The following is a 24,156-nucleotide window of genomic DNA, read 5'->3' as shown; positions in this document are numbered from 1 at the left end:
GTTTTTAGACTTAGTTATATGCATTCATGTATTTTAGTAGATTTTCAGATGCTACTATATGTAGTCTGGGTGTCCGAAAGTCTCCTTATATTTCGATCACATCGCTATAAGTACAATGTTAATCTCTGCCGATAAGTTCCACTTTGTTCTTACTGTTTGCTGCGGTGATGACGTCACATGCTTTTACGACGGTCCTGCCGTATCACGAGTCCGAGGAGCACTAGGCATGTTTTTCTCCATGAGTGCGGGGGAATAGCGATCTCCAGCCGTGTGCGTTCCTGTGCAAAAGTGAGTCAAAATCCCTCCAGTTCTACGAGTTTATTTCCACTTATAGTACGGGTTTGACGTTAATTACAGGGGGTTTATGCTAGGAGATTTAGCAGGATTGGTAGAGGCATGTGACTTACCACCGTAGCATTTGTTGCGGGCGGATCTGTGCACCGCAGTTGGGTTATTTAGCCACTAGAGGGCACTGAAGACCATGTAATTGCTGACCTTTCCTAATTTGAGAGCATTAAGTCTTTTCTGTTGCCTGAGATATGCAGATATCCTTGTTTTCCTGCCTGTTCAAATGAGATTGTGGGACTTTCTTATGTCAGAGCAGTCAGCTGATTATTTGTGTTACAGTTCATTATATTGGCATGATGTTGGGAAGTAGTGCTGTGCGATATGACGATATATATCGTGTGGACGATAGAAAAGTGTCTATCGTGCCATTTGTCTTCTATCGTTTCTATCGTTTCTATCGTTTGTAATTTTAAAAATTTATACATAAAAAATAAAATTAAATAGCCTGGGCGCAAATATATTAATGTTGTTTTGTCACTATTCATACTCTAACTTTATGCAAGAGAAAATGAAGTATAAAAAATGATATTTTTCGGAGAAGAAATATCCACAAAGAAACTCCGTCTTGTGGTTTTGCGACATGGTGCTGCTTTACGTGCACCCGGATTTGCGACATCCTCAAAACTCTAAACGATGGACACGCGACAGGTTGCAGTTTCATGCCCGGACATGCAACAGGCAGAGACAGCTACACAGCCAGCCCAAGAAGAAGCATTTTTACCGAAAAGAGGGGGTACATCTGTGATTTGGTTACATTTTGGGTTCAACAGCACTGACACGGAGCAGAAGACGCCCATTTGCAAGCTATGCTATAAAACTATTCCCGCGCCCGATGGCAACACAACAAATCTCTTCTATCACCTACAGAAGGCCCACGAAAAAGAATACTCAAGAATCCAGAAAATCCGAGCTAAACCAAGCTGTGGAACGACGGGAGCAATTTTAGAAAAGAAAAACTATAGCCAGCCGAAGATACAGCAGTCTTTCGCACAAGGGACGCCGTATGAGAAAACGTCCCAGCGCCATAAACAAATCACAGAAGCCATCTCGCGTTACATTTGTAAGGGCATGGCCCCTGTTTACGTAGTTGAGAAGGACAGCTTTCGTGACCTCGTCAAAGTCCTTGATCCGAGGTACGTCATGCCCGGTCGTAAGCACTTCAGTAAAGTTGAATTGCCACGCTTATATGACGCATGCCGGGCCAAAGTAGAGAAGGATGTTTGCAGTGTCATGCATTATGCCTTGACTACTGACCTATGGACGAGCAGAGATACGCAGCCCTACATGAGCGTAACCATCCATTTCATCAACAAAGACTGGACCCTCTGCGCTCGCTGTTTACAGACTGCGTACTTTCCAGAAGACCACACTGGAGGCATGTTAGCCCAAGGTATGAGTCCACCATTGCTACATATTTAACCGCATAAAAGTACATTATGTGCATATATAAGTGCATGTAGTACTAATATATATATATATATATATATATATATATATATATATATATATATATATATATATATATATATATGTATGTATGTATGTATGTATATATATATATATATATATGTATATATATATATATATGTATGTATATATATATATATATGTATATATATATATATATATTATTGTGTGTGTGTGTGTATGTATATGTATATCTGTGTGTGTGTGTGTGAGTGTGTATGTATATCTGTGTGTGTGTGTGTGTGTGTGAGTGTGTATGTATATCTGTGTGTGTGTGTGTGTGTGAGTGTGTATGTATATATATGTATGTACACACACACACTAGTTTTACCAACATATATGATATGCATGTTAGTAAAACAAATATTTTCAGATGCTGTTCTGGCTGTAGTAATTCTGAGTCACTCCTAATTAAGAATTAATGTGTCTAGGTCTGAGAGATACACTGGAGTCATGGGGATTGCAAGAATGCCACCTTGTCTGTGTCACCACGGATAACGCCACTAACAACATCTCTGCAATGGAACTGAACCAGTGGGAACGGCTACAATGCTTTGGTCACCGCCTACAGCTAGCCATTGGTTAGTGTAAAACAATCTAAAAATGGCTTAGTGTATTATTGTGTTGAGACTAGTATAGTAGCAACAAAAATATTAGTAAATCTAAATTAGATCAGCCCATGTACAAAACATTATTGAACAAGTTTTATTTATATATATATATATATTTTTTTTGCCTGTCACAGTAAAGAATGAATTGTGATACTAGCTGCTCACAGTATCTAATTATTAAATCAATTCATAAGTAATTGAAGTGATACATTATGATAAAAAATAAAGTTGCTGTCAAAATATGTTATAACATACTTTTTTGTTTTATTTCAACAGAGAATGCTCTAAAAGCTCTTACACCAGTATCTACAAAACAGGCTGTGGAACGAGCAGTTGGAGTGTGTAAAAAGGTGGTGAGTACTTTCTCCAAGTCATGGAAGAAAAAACGTGAATTGGCCAAGGTGCAAGCAGTGCTGGGCTTGCCTCTTCATCAGCTCATCACTGAAAGCCCTACAAGATGGGGCTCGCGGCAGATGATGATAGAGAGGTTCCTGGAGCAGGAGAAAGCTCTTTCACAGGTTCTCCTTGCAGACAAGAAGGTGAGACATAGCCACTGGACATTGTACATTGATTCTTTTCATTTTGGATTCTGATTATGTTTGCAGCCTAGATTCACCACCTCATGAAAGTAACCTTTTTTTCCCCCTTTCTTTTTTGCTATTTGACTTAGACAAGGCATCTGGTGCCAAGCTGGCAAGATGTGGCATTGCTAGAGTCCTTGAACAACGCACTGGGTCCACTGTTCGAGTTTACTGACGCTTTGTCAGGGGAGAGTTACGTCAGCGTATCTTTTCTGAAGCCAGTTCTGCACCTCTTCAACAATGAAATCCTCAGTCAGAAGGATGGAGACACAGAGCTCACAAAAGCAGTCAAAGACGGTATCCTCAAGTACCTCAATGAAAAGTATGATGACCATGCCACCAACAACCTCCTAGACATGGCAACACTTCTTGACCCACGGTTTAAGACAGCCTACATCAAGGAAGAGAGGGTGGAGTTCATAAAGATGAGAGCTGCAGCAGAGCTGGTGGACATGGTAGGAGCAATAGCACCAGAAAGTGCACAAACAGCAGCAGCCTCCAGTTCACCCCCAGCTGCTGACGATGATCCAGAGCTTCCCCGTCCCACAAAGAAAAAGAAAAGTTTAGGTAGCTACTTCAAAAAGGCAGGTCAATCCACCACCCACTCCCAACCCAGTAGAGCATCCATTGAACTGGAGCTCTCTATGTATCTTCAGACACCTGGACCTGACTCAGAGACTGACCCACTGGAGTGGTGGAAGCAGCATGAGACAAGCTTTCCACTGTTGGCCAGGCTGGCCAGAAAGTACTTGTGCATTCCTGCTACTAGTTCTTCATCTGAAAGGGCTTTCAGTGCGAGCGGGAACATCATCACATGTAAGAGGTCATGTCTTAAGCCAAACACAGTTGACCAACTAGTCTTCCTTGCACTCAACCTGTAAATTCAACAGTAACATATCTACTTCTGCAAAGTAGCCATTTTCTGTTTGCACTTTAATTTATGGTTAATGCCTTAAACAGAGTTCTGTTCAACCGTGATGCTTACTTTTGTCACTTTATATTGGTTTGCAAACTTTGCACTACAAGGTTACAGATTTCAGAAAGTTAAGAAATAATTTGTTAATTTTTTATAGCTGAACTTTTGTGCAAATCTGAGTTTTCTTCTCAGAAACTTGAAACTGTTGTGCACTTTAAGTTTATTTTGACAATTCATTTTAAATGTACGTTTTGGAAAAAAAATGTGAAGGCCACAGCTGTTTTCATTTGATACATTTATATTAAAATGTATGTTTCTCAATTGTGACAGTTCCGTTAAATGTCTCTTCAAAATAAAGTTGAGGAAAAAAAGTGAGGAATGAAATTTTTCACACTTTTCAGAGAATAACTGGAAACATTGTGGTATATCGTGATATATATCGTTATCATGATATAAAATGATTCATATCGTGATAAATATTTTTTCCATATCGCCCAGCACTATTGGGAAGTGACGATTGATATATTTACATGTGAGAATTGTTTCTTCTTGTTTCTTGTTATTTAGAACCACACGTCTGTCCCCTCTCCTACACTTGTTAAATATGCCTACTGCTGTACTGTTGGGCTGCTGTTAACTTCCATTAAAGTATATCCGGACATCACTCTCTGTGCCCCACTCTCTGACCGGAGTTTTAAGTCCTGAGGGAGCTATCATCCCAGCATCCCAGAGATAACTCTCTAACACTGGGTAGTCGGCCACAAAAGGTTCTGATTTCCAGCTTCAACGCAACAGGTATTCTTGGAGCTTGATATCTGTGGCAGCACGAGGTGGGGAAAAATGGAGACTCTTCACAATTTGATAAAAACCCAACAACGCCACCCTGGGAATTTCACCCAGAGATTACTGGATCGAGATGATACTAATCACCAAGAAGGCACTTAGGTTCGTTATACTCAGTACAGAGACGTGGTTCAATGATAAAACAGGTCAACATTTTATTAATAATGATTTCAAACAGCATATAAAAGCACAAGCATAAATATCAATATACAAATATTCTAAAAGAAGTATTCAGAGCCGAGGCTTACCAGTTACAGCCCTACAGCCCTGTGAATGAGTGACACAATTGGAATAACTTTGGAGACTGAAACATGTTTTTCAGATTAAACTTCCTGTGTTACTTCTTCCATTACCATAGTGCATCAACTGTTTCCTTGATCAGGGATAATTCTTCCACATTTAAGCACAATGCATTCTTCCCTAAAAGGCAGAGGGCTGTGGTCACAGCTTCATTTTGCTCACAGAGCTGCTCCAACATGTAAGAGACAGAGTTCCAGCAGGTACTACTGACTGAATTAGCTTGTGTTCTGCTACTTTAAAATGTTGCTGAATATCCCCGAGCTTCTCTGTAGCCTTTGTGCTGTGGTGAAAAAAGGACACAATTGCACGGCATTTTTCCAGCAACAGCAACACTTTTGGGACAGCTTTGATACTGTCCTTTACAACTAAATTCAGTGTGTGTGCAAAACATGGATAATGCCTCATCCAGCTTTGTGCACTGCATAGGGTGACCATACTTTGATTTCCCAAAAAGAGGACATTTGCCCCAGTCATGAAAAACTTTAATAATACCATTTATTTAAAGAAAATTTTTTAACATATTTAAACGATACCTTCTGTGTGCAAAAAGATAACTTAAAAACCTTGGGAATTAAATAATGGTACAGAAATAATGCCTTATCTGTATAAGAAAAATTACCAGTAACAAAATGTTTCCTTCTCTTTTGAAGTTTTAGTGAACAAACAAAAATCTGAAATATGTTTTCAACACAAGTATTCTTTCTTCTCAAAGTTATATTACAAAACAGCAGGCAGTGAAAGACTGCAGGGGTCTGACAACGATGAAGCCGGGCTGTTTGAGCTGTTTGACTTCATCTTTTTGGCAAAAAAACACTACAACAGAACTACCGAGAAAAAGGACATATTCGGCAGTGTGGGATTTTTTGATCTCATGATGTCAAATAAGGTCAGTGTTTTTCCTTTCCTGTTGTTGCTTTTGCTCAGTCATCTATGTACAGTTATCTATGTCATCTATGTACAAAAGGCCCCGTAGTTTTATTCTGTTCAGCGGTTAGTTTCACTGGTAGTTTTGTAGAGTGGCCAGTAGAGGTCACCCACCGCTTTGTATGAGAGACTATGGGCAGGGAGAAACGTGGGCAAGGCACCTGAGCGTTTCTGCTCCAGATTACCGGCAGAGAGGGTCATTCCTTGAGAAGTGTGCGTTAATGATCAAAGTAAGTTTGTGATGTGTGAGTATGTGATGATAAGATGTGTTTAGGACTGTGTCTGAGGTTAATGGGGAACTCACTATGTTTCTGTCTGTGCTGCTAACGGGAGCTAAGCTAACTCTCCTGCTGTGTGGCTGGGTATAATTGTGTATGTGTTAGCTCTCTCAGTGGGTCTATACGTGAGTCATGGGTAATATATGGCCTATAGTGTTTAAAGGGGATGTTAGTTTATTTCCTACTTGTGTTTATGTTGATGTACTCTTGAGTTATTGATGTGAACACCTTAGTAATGTAGTATTTTCTTTCTGTTCCACACCCACACACGCACCCGTGCACCTAAACCTGTATGCAATACCTGCGCCTCTGAGAATATCCCTGTTACCTTCAACTGTGTGAAGTCAATGTAAGAGTCTGCACTATCCTCGGTGTCTTCATTGTCTCCCTCCTGAACATTCATCCGGGCCTGGAGCAGTGTTCTGGCGGACACTCCGGGGAGTGGTAGCTGCAAATCTGAACTAGCACCTTACAGTCCTCCCAGTCCAAGCTATCTACCCAACAATCTGAGTTAAATATGTTCCAGTTTCGTTCTTCATTTAAATCTTTGTTTTTTATTTGAGATGAATGTTATTATTTTTTTTCTGTAGGTAAATGTGTCTTGTGCCCTACATTAAAAGTACATGAGCACTCCACTGTCAGGAGCACTTTTACTTCATAAACACAACTTTCACCTTTTATGTAGTATTTTTCACTTACTTACTTAGTTAGATTATGATTAGTCAGTCGTAACATGTTGTTATAATGAAATTAACTGAAATATATACACTACCTTTCATTCAGTTATAACTTTATCATAAGCTGGTTATGTAGCTGGTTATGTTCAGTCTTTATCCAGGTTATCTGCAGTGATTTTTTTAATCCAGCAGATGTCGCTCTTGAGTGTCACACCAACACAGTGTGGACACAGAAAAGTGAATGTCCCACACACTCCAAGACATCATCTACTCATCACTGTGTCAACTAGGTTAGTGTCACATGAAGGTTAACTATAATCTTCATGGGACACAGCCGTGAGGGAGAGCACAGCAAAGAGCAAGAGAAGACTGAGACAACATGTACAAAAAGGATAACATGCGGGAGCACAGCTGGGCCAATCACAAATGATGAGACACAGGAAGTAAAACTAGACACAGGAAGTAGAAGTAGAAAGATAATAAAGTTAGAACATCAATCATTTCTTAGAACAAAAATGAAACAACTCAAAATCCTGTTTCAAAGACCCAAAACAGTGATACAGGTGGTGTTAGTGGAAAGCATTTGATTTACTGTTGGCTGATTTCACCTGTCAAAACACCTCATATGAACTGAATTCAAGAAAAGCTGTCACACACAGAGTGGACCTGTTTTCTTTTAAACAAATTCATTTCCTTTAACCCCTTTTATACGTGGTCAAATGTAGGTTGAATGGTTTTGCTGACCAGACACATCTGAGACGCATCTCTAAAATAGGATGTCAAAGTGAAACAAGTCAGCTGTTTCAGCTTCGTGATACAGAGTAGAGATCAGCCACAGAACTTTCTGTTCTCTATTTTTTTTAAAATTGTTTCTGTTGTTTAAACCTTCAGTAGGTTCCTTCTGACCTACAGAGAAAGCAGATGGATTACACCAACCTCACACTTTTTATCTTTATATGGATTTTTGTTCCATCCTGATGATCAGAAGAGTGTTTGAGGATTTAATAGATCTCTTAAAAAAACCAGTAAGTGTTTGCTGTCTTTTTCTAAAAGTATTTTCTTTTTTTTAGGTACAAAGTTACAGTTTGGTTAACATCCACCCACAAAAATGTTTTAACACAAAAACTGTTTCATAAAAGACTGAGACGTCATTTAAAATGTCATTTCTAGTGGATGTTAACCCTGTAAAACCTGAAACATGGAATTATTTCTAGAAAATTCAAATTTTTTTGGTCAATCACCCCAACACAACTTCCATATGAATCTGTAAATTGTGTTTGAACTGTTAAGTTTGACCGAGCGCCCAACGACAGATCTGTTCTAACAGTCAGTGACTTTCAGCTTTATTTTAAACCTTAAATTTAATCTTGTGTCGTCAGATTTAAACTCAGGTTCAGTTATTGAGTGAAAATATCAACAGACTCAGACATTTAGGACAAACTAAGAGTCAAATCAGCAGAAACAGAGAACACGGACATGTCTGCTGTAACTGCGTCACTCTGCTCCACGCTGATGGTTGTCGTGTTGTCATATTGATTCAGGATTTCTGTTTGTGATGAGGAAACGAGAATCAAACTGTCAGAAACAAAATGCACTTTTGCTTCAAAGACTGTAACACAAACTGTTTATACATGACGACACATGAGAGGTTCTGATTTTGTTCTGTGGAGATCGTTCAAGAACTGAACACTAAAACTTTTCCACTTCGCCTCGTTTGCTCGGACGCACTTATTTCCGCTTGTCCTCAGTCCAACCCTCCTATACGTCAATCTAACGCGACGTCCTCAACAAACACGGAAGAGTTTGAACCGCAGCTTTAGCTTTATTTAAACCTTAAATTTAATCTGATGTGTTCAGGTTTAAACTCAGTTTCAGTTATTGAGTGAAAACACCAACAGACTCAGACATTTAGGACAAACTAAGAGTCAGATCAGCAGAAACAGAGAACACGGACATGTCTGCTGTTACTGCGTCACTCTGCTCCACGCTGATGGTTGCCGTCTTTGTCTCTGCAGGTGAGATTTAACTGTAAGAAACTAAACTTAGTATCACTCTGGTTAAATTAGTAATAATATTTCTCAAAGGATTATTTTCATATTTATTCAGTTTGTCTGTTTTTATGAAGTTGACACAAGGCTTGGTAGCTTCTATGTAGAGTTAACATCTGTGGCGGTGATCCAGCTGTGACAGATACAAAGAGTGTGTGTTGTAGTTTCAGGAGTCAGTATACATCTACAAAGCTTTTTGTTTAAAGCTTGTTGTTGTAGAACCTTTGAACACAGAAATAGTTATGTTTTGCTCTCCACACACACTGCTCACAGACACACAACAACAACCAGGAAGCAGCTTCACCTCTGATCACACACACACTCAACTCTACTCACTCACCTGGAGGAACAACAACCAGGTAGTTGTGTTGGTTGTAACTAAATTTAGTGGTGAAAAATAAAATGTCCCTATAGTCAGCCTCAGTAGCCAAGGTCTGGCTGAATGAGTCTCCACCACTGTTGCGTCTGTTCAGATGCAACTTTGCATTTTTCCGACTTTTTCTACTTGTGCTGAACTTCAACCTCTATTATGCTGATGACGCTGTGGAGTTTGAGACGTAGCTCTTAGGTTTATTGCAGTTTTTCTGAGTGTTGCACACTTGTGAATAATCTTTCTCTCTGTAGAATGATGAAGATTGAATTATATGAAATTGGTTTTATAAACCTTCTCACTGATGAGCAGAAACCATGGTTTCTCATTGGCTGATGTCCTTCTACTGACTGAAGCTGCTCACAAACACTTTCTGTGTTTCCTGATATTTGTTGAGCTGTTTGAAACACTGAATTTTAAATTCAGTTCTTAAAGAATAAAAATGACTCCAATCATTTATGAATTATTCCCCCATGATGTTGGATACTTGGTACAGTCCACTCAGCACTTCCTGTATTTAGGTTTTCTGTTTTCTAAAGACAGTGTTTTGGTCAATAGATGCTCAGCAGCAGTAAACAAAAATACTTTTATATAGTTTTGTACAGTAAGTTTTGTAATATGCTGTTCTTTTGTAAATGTTAATAGTAAATATTGTGTGTGTATGTTTTTGATTGGCTGCTGTAGGATTTTGACCTTTAACCTCTCTGCTCTGTCTTGTTTCCTCTTTCAGACCAGAAAAACATCACAGCTGAGTCTGGACAGGACGTCACTCTGACATGTCGAGCTCCAAACAACAACATCATGGTTGTAGAGTGGAGCAGAGCTGACCTGGGAGATGAATATGTGCTTCTGTACCGGGATGATCACCTTCACTCAGACAACCAGCATCCATCTTTTAAGAATCGGGTGGATCTGCAGGACAGACAGATGAAGGATGGAGACGTGTCTTTAATTCTGAACAATGTAACGATTAATGACACTGGAACATACAAGTGCCGTGTCTTAATGGAAGAAACACAATCATGGGAGCTCATCAGCATCTACCTGAGAGTCGATCCTCCAGGTGAGTGAGTAGAGTTGAGTGTGTGTGATCAGAGGTGAAGCTGCTTCCTGGTTGCTGTTTTATTTTTTCTAAGCATCTCACAGTTGTTTCTCATTTCTAGGAAAACAAGGAGGACACACAGAGGATGGAGGGAAGGAAGATGGATCTGTTGCATTGATAGTTGGTGTCTGTATTCCTGCTGTGCTTCTTGTTGGTGCTGTTGTTTTTTTGATCTACAGAAAACATAAAAAGAAGCAGAGTCAGAATTCATACCAGCCTCCTGTTGAGCTGCAGCCTGTTTGAAATGTCTCAGAGTTTTTTCCACATAAACTCAACAGTGTTGTCAGTGAAGATTCAGGTACAGACAGATGATCTGATCAGCAGCAGACAGACATCAAACATGTCCAGAGTTGGTTTGATGATAAATTTCTCTGATTATCATCAAACCTGTTCAGACTGTGTCAGTGTGTCTCTGTGCTGTCTGTCAGAGACTCTGTGAACTACAGTGTTTGTTCATCTTCACAGTTTTTGTGGGATTTGTTGATGGGAATGTTTTTTTGGCTTCCAGATGCTCATCTTATTGGTATTTTTCTGTAGCACATTTTTTTCATATTTATGTCCTGTATTTTGGATTTGTATTTTCAAGCAAAAAAAATTGTCAAATGTTGATAGAGATAAAAAAATAAATAAAAAATAACTTCAGCCTGTGAACACAAAATATTCAGTTTGTGAGTTCCTTTATATACCTCATATTAAAACAAATTCAAGTCTCACAGAGATGAAAAAAACCTGCAGTGTATACTGTAAGGATAGTTGAACACAGTCAGTCTTTAGCTGGCTTGACAAACCTACATTAAAACTCCAGCTGCAGATAACTGGTATCAGAAAGCTGGTTATCGATCTGTGTTCAGCTGGGCTTTCTGCTCAGACTCTTGTCTGCACTCACACTGAAAGGAGTGTTTTGCAAGTCATGTGACCCTTTTTCCACACAATCACAGTTGTAGAGTGGAGCAGAGCTGACCTGGGAGATGATCAGATGGTGATGAGAAATATTTTAACCACTGAGCACACTCTCAGTGCTGCTGTTTATTTCTCAGCACATTAGAGCTGTGGATCTTTACACTGGAGCCCTTTAAACATTAAACTTTATGTCCCACAGCCTGATAACAGAGATGTGTAAATCACTTCAGTTTGTCTCAAATCAAAGTGAAATTAGTTTTATTGATTGAACAGCTTTACCTGGTGTTTGTTCTGTGTTCTAGTAACTGCAATTTTTCTGTATATGAGACTTGACAGCAGATTAGAATCAAGCACAAGAATATTTATACATTCTCTAACTAACATATGCACATGTCCATAACATTAAGACCCACAGCTGGAGCTTTGTTTAGTGGTATATAGTGTGAGTACAAGAAAACAATTATTACAATATGATGTGTTAACTTTGCTTAGATGAGGGTTGATGTTTCAAGTACAGTTTGCTGATGCTTGTACCTGAATTTAATAAACGCTCATAACTGTCATAACTTAGAAGTAGGTTTGCAGGAGACTCTTCACATGCTTGTCTGTAAATGTAAGACAACAAGAGGCCAATGACCCCACACAATGCAGAGTGGGGGTCTCAGTGCCTGTAATATGTTAACTCTGCTAACATATGTTCAGATGGTGGTAAATTATTGGTTTTTTTTGTTTGTTTTATGTGGTTTTGTTCATTACTAACACTGGTGAGTGTAATCACATTACTGTTACTGTAATCACATTACTGTCATTTTATTATTGACAAAATATTAAAGAAATGTTGATCTGTTTATATCAATGTTAGTCTTTAAAGTCCAACATCTCCCTCTAGTGGCCATAAATAAACTATGTGGGAGGAAATACATTTATTCATTAACCAAACTACAAGATGTTGACACAAGGGGACAATCGATGTCTCCATTAAACAGATGGATAATTGTTGGCATTCCTGGAGTGGCTTCATCTCAGGAGGTAGAGCAGATCATCCACTAATTATAAAGCTTGTGAATTGATCCCTTGCTGCTCCACTCTGCATGCCAAATATCCTTGGACAACATACAAAACCTAAGTTGCTGTCTGACGCATCCATCAGTTTGAATGTTAGACAGAAAGCACTTAAGAGAGGAAAATTGTGGCATATAAGTACATTTAAATATTTACCAAAAAAACTCAGATTATATTGAAAAACTACTCAATGATACATTTTTTAGCTTTTCTAGATAAAAGCTTCATGTTTAAATGTTTTTTAAGTTGTCTTTTCACAAAGAAAAAACGTAGCCCTCCACCTCTGTGTTTGAAGCAAAAGAAAAGCTGGTGCTCAGAGGAAGAGGGCGGGCTTTACTTGGCACGATGCTGTCATTCACATCCTACATTGTTCCCTCTCTCACCTGGAGATCGCTGGGAGCACTGTGAGAATCATGGTCTTTGATTTCTCCAGTGCCTTTAACACCATTCTTCCCGCAGTCCTGAAGGACAAGCAGGAGTGGACCATCAACGCACTACATGGACTTTGGACCACCTCACCGACCAACCACAGCATGTGAGAACTTACGGATGTATGGCGGACAGGGTCATCTGCAGTACGGGGGCCCCACAGGGAACGGTTCTGGCTCTGTTCCTCTTCACCATCTACACTGCAGACTTCTCCCACAACTCCACCCAGTGCTTCCTGCAGTAGTCCTCTGATGACTCTGCAATAGTCGGCCTCATCACTGATGGGGACGACAAGGAGTACAGAGACTTTGTGGACTGGTGCCAGCTGAACTACCTCCAGATCAACACTAATAAAACCAAGGAGCTGGTGGTAGACTTCCAGTGTGGTGAGTGAGGGAGAATGGTGGCTAAGCTGTCATCCCTGAGCAGCTCCTTCAGTGGCTGCAGCACCCTACTGGTGTTGGCCAGAGGGGCCGATGGTGCAATATGGCAGCCTCGCTTCTGTCAGTCTGCCCCAGCTGTGGCTACCAGTGTAACTTGCCTTCACCAGTGTGTGAATGTTAGAGTGAACGAATTGTAAAGCGCTTTGGGTGCCTAGAAAAGTGCTATATAAATGCAATCTATTATTATCATGAAGAGCATTTCTTTAAACTCCGACAGATCAAAGACTGCTATCATATTTACTAAACATGAATATATACTTAATAATTATTGTAAATTTAACTAATTTCCTGCAGCATTATTCAGTTTTCCTTTTAGCATTTAGTCTTTCATATTTATGACACCAGCATCGTTTCTTCTGTCTCACTAAATTCTGAATTTACTTTTTATAAAGTTAATAATTTAATAGTTTGCATGACACCCTGTTAGTTTGATCAGTTAACATGTGAACTGATCAAAATTAGACTTCTTTAATGTTATTTAATATTCTGTGCAATTAACTAACATTCAGTTCCTCACAGCTTCATTCAGCTGCTCTGAGGAACTGAATGTTAACTATTCAGTTTCTCCTTTGTCAGGTCTGTTTATCTCACATTTAACTTCATGTTAAACTATTTTAACATGAAGTTAAAATAACCTGAACAGTAACTGAAAACACTCTGAATGTTTTATATAAAGATTTGTGAGTGGCAGCAGTTTCAGGTCTGTTATCAGCTGTTCTGTCTGCAGTGACGTCCTCTGTGTGTGTTTACTGTGCAGACACTGATCCAGCTGCAGTTTACTCAGCAGTGAGAACTGAAGACGTCACTTATGGAAAAATCATCAAAGACAAGAAGAAACGATCAAAGACGAGAGGTAAAGCTGCTCTTCTTCACTTCTGGATTAAAGCATTGTTAGATGTGTATTGTTGATTGTCATTTATGCTTAGAAATATCTACTCATATATGAATTATAATCAATGTCATGTTGTTAGAGGTTTGATCTTTAATAGTCTGCAAAGACTTTGTGTGGGTTCCAGAGTGATCTGGCATTCACACCCACATCCTGGGAGCATAGGAGAGGTCGTACCTTCTCTTATTGTTTTATGGTAGGATAAACGTATCTATGTCTGTTTTAGGCGAAGTGCCTTTTGTTTAGATGAACTGCTGGACTTCCAGGCCAGCAGGTTTAGGGAAGTCATTTATGCGGTAACACTCTGACCACACACACACACACACACACACACACACACATACAAGCGAAGGGACGGCGTTTGTCCAGTTCTCTTCCGTGCACGTGAAACATAAAGAACTTTGCCTACTCGGGTCTTGCTTGCTGTGTAATTACATTGTCTTCAGCGTTCCAGCGAATAGTTTTAAGCTACAAACCTATCAAGCATCCTGAGGATGGTCATGTGATCTGTAACACTGGAGCAGCTCTTTGTCTTTTATTTGTGCCTTAAAGGTTGCACAACTAAAAGGATGAATTTATATGTATATATATATGTATAAAGAAGGCTGAACAGACCAAACAATGTTTTCAGCCTCTCAAACTGTTCTTTAATGCAGTTTTAAAACCTTTTATTTTAATTTCTGCAAACAGAATTGAGTAAAACCACAGCAGAAACTTCCTGTTGTTGGCTGCTCTCAGCCTGAAACTCTGCCCATTCAGATTTTATGAATGTGTAGCTGGCTGCAGTCGTATGAGTAGAAAGTATGGAGCAGGGGGCTCAGCACACACATCTGAGGGGATACTCTAACCCTCTGAGTGCATCCTGATGGGAAGTCGTTCATACAAAGTAGTTTCTACACCTGTGTGTGTGTGTGTGTGTGTTTTACTGTGCAGAGACTGATCCAGCTGCAGTCGACTCAGCAGTGAGAACTGAAGACGTCACTTAAATAGTCATCAAACCAAAGAAGAGCAGAGGTACAGCTGCTACTTATTATTAATGCAAGTTTCAGGCATTAAGCTACGCAAAGTGAATCATGTTGAGACTCATCTCTGTCAGAAAGAAGCTGTTTTTATAAAAAAGTTTCTTTTTCTTCTTTAAAGGAGATCTGGGCAGCAGAATGTACAGTATACATTAATACAGGCTCTGATGATTACAAATGACTTAAACATCTGGTTTCACAAAGACGATGAGCTAAGACGCTGCACCGAGGCCCAGTATCAGATAAAGAAGGATTATTTCAAATATGAATCATGCAGAGCTGCAGTAGAGTTCAAGGGTAAAACATGGAGCTGGAAATGAGCAGAAAAGGTCGACTTAAGTTCCACTTAATTAAGCCTGCTGCTGTTAGATAGCACATAAAAATAAAATTCTCTAATAATAAAACAGAAACTTTGCTTAAATATGAGAGCAAAGCTGGAAGCAGCAAGTCATTGACCTTTTAAAATGTGATTTAATGCAGTTGACTGACAAATTGTTACAGCTTTGTGGGTTCCAGGCTCAAGTTCTATGAAACTTTTTTTTTAATGTATTTATTAAAAACACAAACAAACCCTAATTGAACAGGATTTCAGCTTCAGTGAAAAATCACTGATGTTTTTCTGTTATCTTTGAAATTTTACAATTACATCGTGAATGGGGAGAAAAACCTGCTGCTGTCACCACCTGGTCATCCTTTGACAGTTTTTTTTTAAGTCATTGCTCCTGAAGGTCTCAGTGTCACACTCAGTATAAATCTGCTGCCATCTACTGGTAACACTGAGTATTACAGCAGAGCAGCTGCTTTATGCAAGAAAAACAGAACAAACCAGTTACTCTGCCATCCAGAGGAAATACTGTGAAGCATGTTTAAGAGATTTTTCTGAAACCACTGAACATAAAAAGTTAAAAATAACAACTGATGTGATATGATTGGCTTTAAAACAAAGTTTACTTTTGGAGAATTTTTTAAAAAACAAGTTCATGTTTGACTTAATTCACTTTGCAAACATTTCATTTCTCTTTCACGATGTTTATTCCTGCTTATTTAAACTTCCAGCCTTTTGTGTGACCTGCATTAAATCTTAGCTCACAAAATAACCAACAGGGGGCGATGATGAGCTGACCTCATGGGCCAAAAGGTCACATTGATTATGAAAGCGCTCCAATGCGACACTTTTCCATCTGTTCAGATCCAAACCCCAGCAGACGAGAGAAACGCTGTAACAAGAAGGTTTTAGCGTCTGTGTCAGTTTCACTTCCTCCTTCCTGTGACAGTGTGAGGCCTGCATCAGCACCACGCTGCAGCAGCAATGATTGATAACACAAACACTCAGACAAACATCCTCAGCAGCCTGATAACACAGTGTGAAACTACCCACAACTGTGAAACAATCAGTTTTTCTTCCTTATTGTTTCATAAAACCACAGAAAGATTATGAAACAACCTCCGTCTGAGGAGTGACACACCGAGACCTGAAACATCAGAGCTGTGAAATTTAGAGAAAGGAAATTCCGACATTCACTGAAGGGGTTAAATCTGTAGATGGTGCAGGAGGAGAAGCTGGAGATGACTGATATGTAGCCTTTACAGAGATGAAACAGACCTCCTGTGATACTGTGGAGAAAGACTACGAGCAGCAGCTGTGAGGAGCATCACCTGCAGGTGGAGATGAGCTGATCTCAGTGCTGACACACTGTATGATGCTGTGTGTGCTGACCTCTTCATGGTCTGACAGAGGACCAGAGTATGGAACTGGTTCCTGACCAGCTTCAGCCTGTGTCCACCAACAGAGTATGTTAGTTCAGTATTTGAGCGTTTATGACCCAGAGCTCATCTTCAGGCTCAGACACACATTTTCAAAACATTTTAAACAAAACAATAAAAAGCAAACAACACTCAAAAGTCAAATATATTTAAACCAACAACAAAATATGAAAGAGTGATGATCTGCTTGTATCTATGTCATTATGTAAAGTCCAACATCTCCCTCTAGTGGTCATATATAAACCATGTGTGAGGATGGTGTTAATTATATTCCAGGTTAACAGGCAGATAAACTCTGCACGTCTCCTATCAGTCTTGTGTCTAACACAGACACACAAACATTCACAGGTTAATGTAACTGCCTGACTGTGGACTGTGGGAGAATCAGAGTGTCCAGAAACAACCATGCAGACCCCACACAGAAAGATGGAGGCTGGATTCAAACCCAGCACCTTCTTCCAGTCAGACAACAGCATCACCATGCTGCCCCAGGGGGACGTCCACTAAATGAACATGGTTGTAGTTTGTTTCATTAACTAAGCTGCAACACTGACAGCAGATTGAAATGGAGTCGACGTTTTAAATGATATTTTTGAATTGATTTGTTGTGAATGAACTTATAAATGTCAGGATGTGCTTTATTGATTATCACAGAGAAACTCAAATATCATGTAATCATCTCAGTTAACCTCAAATTATGTCCAAACAATGCTGGGTTAGGGTTATGCTGCTGGTTTTTTAACTTTTGAAAGCACAAAATGTTTTATGTGTTTCTGTGTGTTACACTTGAAAAAGCAACTTAATTTTAAATTTTTTGCAACAACAGAGGATCTACAGAGTGTCTAAGTTCATATTCTGGAATAAATTTATCACATGAATCATTAACAGGTTAGAAATCCACCAATGACTCTGTACAAATAGATGAAGAAACAGAGTCAGAGGAAGAGGGCGGGCTTTACTTGGTGTCAGTGACAGAAATGAAAAGAAGCTGAAATGAGTGAGAAGGACGATGAAGGAAACATCTGTGCTGTGTCTGCTCTGTAAGTAGAATCTCTGTGTTTGTTTGAATTCTTGTACTTTGACTGTCTGCTCTCCTGATAACTGATGATGGAGGAGAAGACATGAAAAACATCATTTTCTTTATATCTCCACAGTTCAGTCAGTGCACCTACAGTGACAATAATGATGGTTTAAAGAGATGTTTAGATAAAAAGGAGCAGCGACTGATAAAATATGTTTTCTCGGACAGAAAATTTGGCGTATGAGTTTTATCGGGGACTCAAACTTTGCCTGAAATGTGGATGTGATTGTGTGATTATTGTTATTGTGTTGTATACATTGTTATCCCATCATTGGACGTTAGTGACATTTTACATTTCAACACTGCTGCTCAGCCAGTGACAGCTGCATCTCTGCAGACACAAAGAAAAATTAGTTAAGAAGATGGATGATCTCAGACAAAACATTTCTTTTTTTATTGTTCAACCTCACACACTTTTCAGTCTTTTGTTGTGCAAACTGTACTTGAAACATGTTTCTGGCATCAAATAGAAAATGAGCAGATAAATCAGAGACGAGTTTGTGTGTTTGTCAGCTGTTTGTGTGGAGTTGTTCTTTATGTTCACCTCAAATCAACCTGAGTGTCATTTCTCTTTAGTTCTGATCTCACTGCTGAGCTGCACAACAAACCAAGGTCAGTAACCTTCTTCTGTCACAGTTTAAACCTGATAAACTCTGACAGGTTTTACACATTTGGATTCAAACTTTCAGTAAAGATCTCAAAGACGTGATCATCAGTTTTTCATTTTAACCCTCACAGCTCGTCTGACTGTGAGTCCCTGCAGCTCTCAGTTCTTTGAAGGAGACTTTGTGTCTCTGAGCTGTGAGGAGGACGACAGCTCTGCTGGATGGACTCTGAGGAGAAACACAAGCAAACGACAGAGGACTCAGTGTGGAGATGGATGGGGAAGATGGTCTGGTTCTTCCTGTAACATCACTGTTTTCCTACTGGACAGTGGAGTTTACTGGTGTGAGTCCAGAGAGGGTCCCATCAGTAACATGGTTAACCTGACAGTCACTGGTAAGCTGAGTGTGTGGAGTTAGTGTTGATGAAGCTGTGTGTAAATGGATGAAATGCTGTAGTTTGTCTCTGTGTTGAGGTGGATCAGTGATCCTGCAGAGTCCTGTCCTCCCTGTGATGGAGGGAGATGACGTCACTCTGCTCTGTAAAACAAAGACCACTCCCTCCAACCTCCCAGCTGCTTTCTATAAAGATGGCTCCCTCATCAGGAAGCAGCCTACAGGTCACATGACCATCCAGCATGTTTCCAGGTCTGATGAAGGCCTCTACAAGTGTGACATCAGCGGTCATGGAGAGTCTCCATCCAGCTGGATCACTGTCACAGGTGACACACTCACCTGTCTGTGTTTCTGCAGCTTTCAACATTCATAATAAACTAATGATTATATGTTGTTCGTGTAAGGGAAACCTACAACCACATCTCCATCTACTCCCACACCTGTATCTACATCCAACTCTATCCCTACATCAGCGTCTCCTCCGCATCTTGTTCTTTCTGTGTTAATCTCTGTTGGATCCGTCTGTGTTGTGGTTCTACTGGTGTTACTGGCTCTATTGGTGAGAAGAGATGTTGACCGGAAACCTGAAGGTGAGTTGTTTGTCAGTCTGTATTACCTGCACTGCATTGAGATGGCAGCCAGTTGTTTTGAATTAAAATAGCTCATTTGAATAGTTTGATTTAAATTTGGTTCGTCTGTATTTCATCTGGCCCAGAAAACAGGTGTCAGAGCTGTAACTGCTCAGATGTGTTTGTTTGGTGGTTGGTTTCGGTGGACACTCAAGTTGTCAAGAAATTGTAATGTTAAAGGTATGAAGAGAAAAAAATATCGTCATGTGTTTTTCTTTTATTCTGTCAGACTGGGTCTTAATGTGATGATTTGTCTTCATTAAATATATTTTTATTAACTCCTGCGCGTAAAACCACAGCAGCTACTTCCTGTTGCTGAAAGTTAAATGCAGAGTGAAGCAGGTGAGAGTTTGTGGGCTTGTGTTTCGTGTCAGTTGAGAATTTGTGACATGATGAACACTGTGGAAACACAATATCTGTCTGTCACCATCACTACTGCAGTTTCTGGACACTTGCAACACAGAAAAAAAATGTAACATACATTAACTGAAGCACTGTGTCTGGGATCTTACGTGGTTTCCAGTCTCAGCTGGAGAGTTTTGTTGGTTCTGGTTAGACTTCTCACTGCAGTGTGTGCTACTCTGGCTAATAACAGTTTTCATGTTGTGACAACATATTTGCTCTGTGGTGAAGTGTGTCTGATTGTATTGAAAGAAGATGGCAGCTTTGTGGACACCAGCTTCCTTTTTACACAAAAGCCGGCGTTTCCTTTTATTCAGAGGTGTTAAAATGAGAGAAAGAAGGAAAAACCTGCTGCTCTCTGTAAAAAACGGTGTGACTTTTTTAGACATTACAAATAATAAAGAAAATGTGCAGATTTCATACCTGCTGTAATTTAAATGTGTTTTATTTTGCAGAGATTTATACAGCTGTAGTTTACTCAGCAGTGAGAGCTGAAGACGTCAGTATTGGAGACAAAACCATCAGAAAGAGGAGTCCAAGGTACAACTGCTCTTTAACAGAGACAACCTGTTTCCACACATCATGCTAAGCTAAGCTAAGCTAAGCTAACCACATCACTGCTCAGTCTTCGAGCTCAGACTTGTGAGCTCTCTGTGACAAATGATTTCCTGTTAAGTTGTCTAGTTCATTTAAAGAAACATGAGCAGCAAGATGTGAGCTTCATTAAATTCACCCCTGCTGGTCTTGAAACAATGCTGAACAACAACTATGATATTACGTTTTTATTAAGTTTTAATACATTTTTATACAACAAACATCATCACAGTAATAATAATAATAATAATAATAATAATAATAATAATAATAATAATAATAACATATAATCTCTGTGAGCGAAAAGCTCAGAAAGCAGAGTGCTCCAAACACTATCACAGTCTATTTGTATTTGCTGTTGTGTGTGAATGATGTCACAGAGGCAGGGTATCAATATGTCCAGCTCAACCATTAAAGCCCCACCCACATGCTGTTTAATCAACCAATCAGAAGAGAGTTTTGATTAAAGGGACAGGAGTGAACACAGTTGGCATCAGACAGAGGCTGCACAAAGGCCCCATGTAAAGAAGGATTATACTGAAGTGTGAATCATGCAAAGCTACTGTAGTAGAAAAGAAAAACATGCAGCTGGAAATTGGCAGAAAACATCCACGTCAAATGTAGAAATACAGCATCTGTTATGTAATATCAGATTAAAGATACCCAAACTTACAGATGTTCAAAATTTATTGGATATCATTTTTGTAGTTTTGCATCGATGCACCAACACAGCAAGTTTACAATCAAATAATCAAGATGTGATTGAGGTGCAAACTTTCAACTTTACTATCGCATTCAGTGTTTAGGAATCAGTACAAGTGAGGTAGGCCATCAACAGTCTGAAGACAACATGGACAAGAGCCAAAAGCCTCCATAAATGATATAAATGACTTTCTTGGTCTTTTCTGGGGGAAATGTAGTAACGGAGAAGAGAAGGTCGTGCAACAAGGTCTCTGAGTTGGTAAAAATAAGGTGAATTGCTGTGAATATCTTATATCAGAAGGTCAACCCCAACCAACATCTGAATTGGACTACAATTGTATTTAAATGGAAGCTCTGTGATTTGTATCTGAGCTGGTTCCCAGTAAAGTCTGAACTGGGACTGTGTGTGATGCAGAGAGGTGGAGATTGGAGGTCTTGATTGAATTACAAAGCTTGTAATCATGTTTCCTGTTGTTTGAACTGTGTGTGTTTGTGTTCAGACTTTAAACCAGAGCCAGACGTCCTCTACTCTTCACTGAAGTAGTCCACCAGTCCAACCACTGACGTCCATCTGCTGGTCTCTAACTGGTCCCCCCAGCACCTCAGACCAGAGGACATCCAAATTGAATTTTACATGTCTTAAGTCTTTTTTCTCACTGAGAAAACCCATAGACCCATAGACTCAAAAATCGCATCATGGATTTTTTAAAGTGTCCTTTAATAAGGAATCACAGCTTCACGGTTTTATAAAAATGTTTCAAGTCTTAAAAAAATTATGGTTTTTATGTGTTATGTCTCTTTTGTAGAAGTGAAACGAGTTAAACAACTCAAAAAATACATACAACACATTTTAACTGGAATTTAAAAAAAAGTATTTTGCAGCAAATCCACAGTAGGAAAATAAACATGTGATTTGTATTTTTTTTAAATTTTATTTCTTAGCACTTGTTCCCATGGCAACCACCTTGCTTCTGAGGGTTTGTTCTCACTTGTTTTCAGCATCGATACAGACGCTGTGCCTTCCTGATCTGTCACATCTGGTTTCGTTATGATTCAATTATGATGATATCACTGTCAAATTTCAGCATATTCAGACAAAGCTGCTGAAGATGATTCACATACACTGATATTAAAGTATCACATACCAACAGCAAACAGTCAAACAAAGCAGAAGTAATTTGGGGGACCCCAGGGTGAAGTGTGAACCGTATGTTCACCTCATTCAAACATGGAGATTTGAATCTCTCTGTTTTAAATCTCCACTGCTTTTTCCAGCCTTAACATTTTTAGCAACATCATGTTTGTCTTTATTGCCAACAGCGATTCAGTTTTGATGAAAGGGTGTAGTGCTAATTTATTAGCTAGTGTCAGATAGTTTGGTTATCAAGCTGCTCCCATAGACTGTAAGGGGTCAACAGAAAGGCACTGATAGCTGCTAAATAGAGCTTAGTAACATAAAAAAAAGATCCTAGAATTAAACTTAAAAGGTTTGTTTATGCAATAAGCCAAATTGTATTGGTTACACATTTGCATTAAAAATGCCCCCAAAGCACAAACATGGCTGAACCATTGGCTGAGGTGAAGCCTAACAGACAGTTGGCAGTTACAGCAGCCTGTGTCCATCCACCTCTCAGTCAAAGAGGCCACGCCCCTAATAATGCAAACTTTCAGCCTTATTAACATTTGAACAGGTGAGTTATAAAGGCATTCACCTCATGCACACTTCGTATGAAGGGGACTGTTAGCTATAGAGACCAAATATATTTTTAATAGCAGGTTGTATAAATTTTTATTTCTGCTGTAAAGTTGAACATGTTCACATGAGCGTCTGTGGAGAGTGACTGACTTTATAAAGCTCAAGTGGACATTAGAGGAACTGCAGCGTTTGGTGCTCTTGGTTTGTTCAGTGTTGTAGTGGGAGGAGTCAGAGACACTGAGTTGGATGAAATTGAGATTTAATGTTAAATTAGGTTAACATTAAATTAGATTAAGATTAATTACGTCATAGAATCAAAAGTAGCTGAATTTAAGAAACAGGAAGCCTGTGATGATGTGTAAAATAAACCCAGTTTGGATTATGAGTAAATGATTTTACATTTAACAGCATGATGGTATCAGTCAAATATATATTAGTCTGTCTGTAGATTTTCACCCCATCCTAAGTCCTGTGTGTTTGTCGTCTGTGGTTAACACTAACGAGTCTGCAACTGTTTCTGAGAAAGAAAAGAAGCTTCATCTACGTGTGTTTCAACACAGAGGTGTTAATTTTAAATAGAGGAAGAAACACATGTGAGTTATTTGTAAGAGTATTTCTGTAAAGTCAGACAGATCAAGGCTGTTATCATATTTATTAAATATCAAAATATATTTAATTATTGTTGTAAATGAAGCACATTTCCTGCTGTATTATTCACAGTTTTCGTTTTAACATTTAGTCTTTCATATTTATGACACCAGCATCTTACATTCCTTCTGTCTCAGCATCTAAATTCTGAGCCCACCTCTGATAAAGTTCATATTTTCATAGTGACGGCCTGTTAGTCTGATTGGCTAATGTGTGAGCTGACTTTAATATTCTGTTAGTGCAAATAACCAACATTCAGCTGCTGTGAGGAACTTGTTGGGATTCAGAGATTCTTTTATTGTTACCATATAATCTGCCTTATGATAAATGCATTAATAACATGTTCTACAGTATTATTCTATCAGTAATATTTCTTACAGGGTTCATATTGCATTGAATATGTTTTCATTCTATTCACAGGTAGAGTTCATTTTA

General features: G+C 39.1%; 1 protein-coding gene and 2 long non-coding RNA genes across 5 annotated transcripts; all 3 read left to right on the top strand.

The window, feature by feature from the left end:
* The first annotated feature begins 214 nt into the window (after positions 1-214).
* On the top strand, positions 215-11,123 carry LOC120437617. Of its 3 annotated transcripts, none has more exons than XR_005611291.1 (3): positions 215-288; positions 10,094-10,426; positions 10,527-11,123. It is a non-coding gene; the product is annotated as an uncharacterized LOC120437617 (long non-coding RNA). The 3 variants fall into 3 exon arrangements; XR_005611292.1 differs by lacking the exon at positions 215-288 and adding an exon at positions 6,105-6,220; XR_005611290.1 differs by lacking the exon at positions 215-288 and adding an exon at positions 7,767-7,970.
* On the top strand, positions 273-4,577 carry LOC120437610 (E3 SUMO-protein ligase ZBED1-like). The gene is made up of 4 exons (XM_039608159.1): positions 273-1,738; positions 2,247-2,396; positions 2,703-2,965; positions 3,097-4,577. The coding sequence occupies exons 1-4, from the start codon at positions 982-984 to the stop codon at positions 3,886-3,888; spliced, it is 1,962 nt and encodes a 653-aa protein (XP_039464093.1). The 5' UTR covers positions 273-981; the 3' UTR covers positions 3,889-4,577.
* Positions 11,124-19,344: 8,221 nt separating the features above from the next.
* Positions 19,345-23,749, top strand: LOC120437620. The gene is made up of 4 exons (XR_005611296.1): positions 19,345-19,376; positions 19,455-19,640; positions 20,537-20,621; positions 21,878-23,749. It is a non-coding gene; the product is annotated as an uncharacterized LOC120437620 (long non-coding RNA).
* Positions 23,750-24,156: the final 407 nt, after the last annotated feature.

The sequence above is a fragment of the Oreochromis aureus genome, linkage group 3, assembly GCF_013358895.1.
Source record: "Oreochromis aureus strain Israel breed Guangdong linkage group 3, ZZ_aureus, whole genome shotgun sequence".
NCBI lineage: Eukaryota > Metazoa > Chordata > Actinopteri > Cichliformes > Cichlidae > Oreochromis > Oreochromis aureus.
The sequence above is the reverse complement of the archived record's forward strand: the minus strand, read 5'-3'. Positions and strand labels throughout refer to the sequence as shown.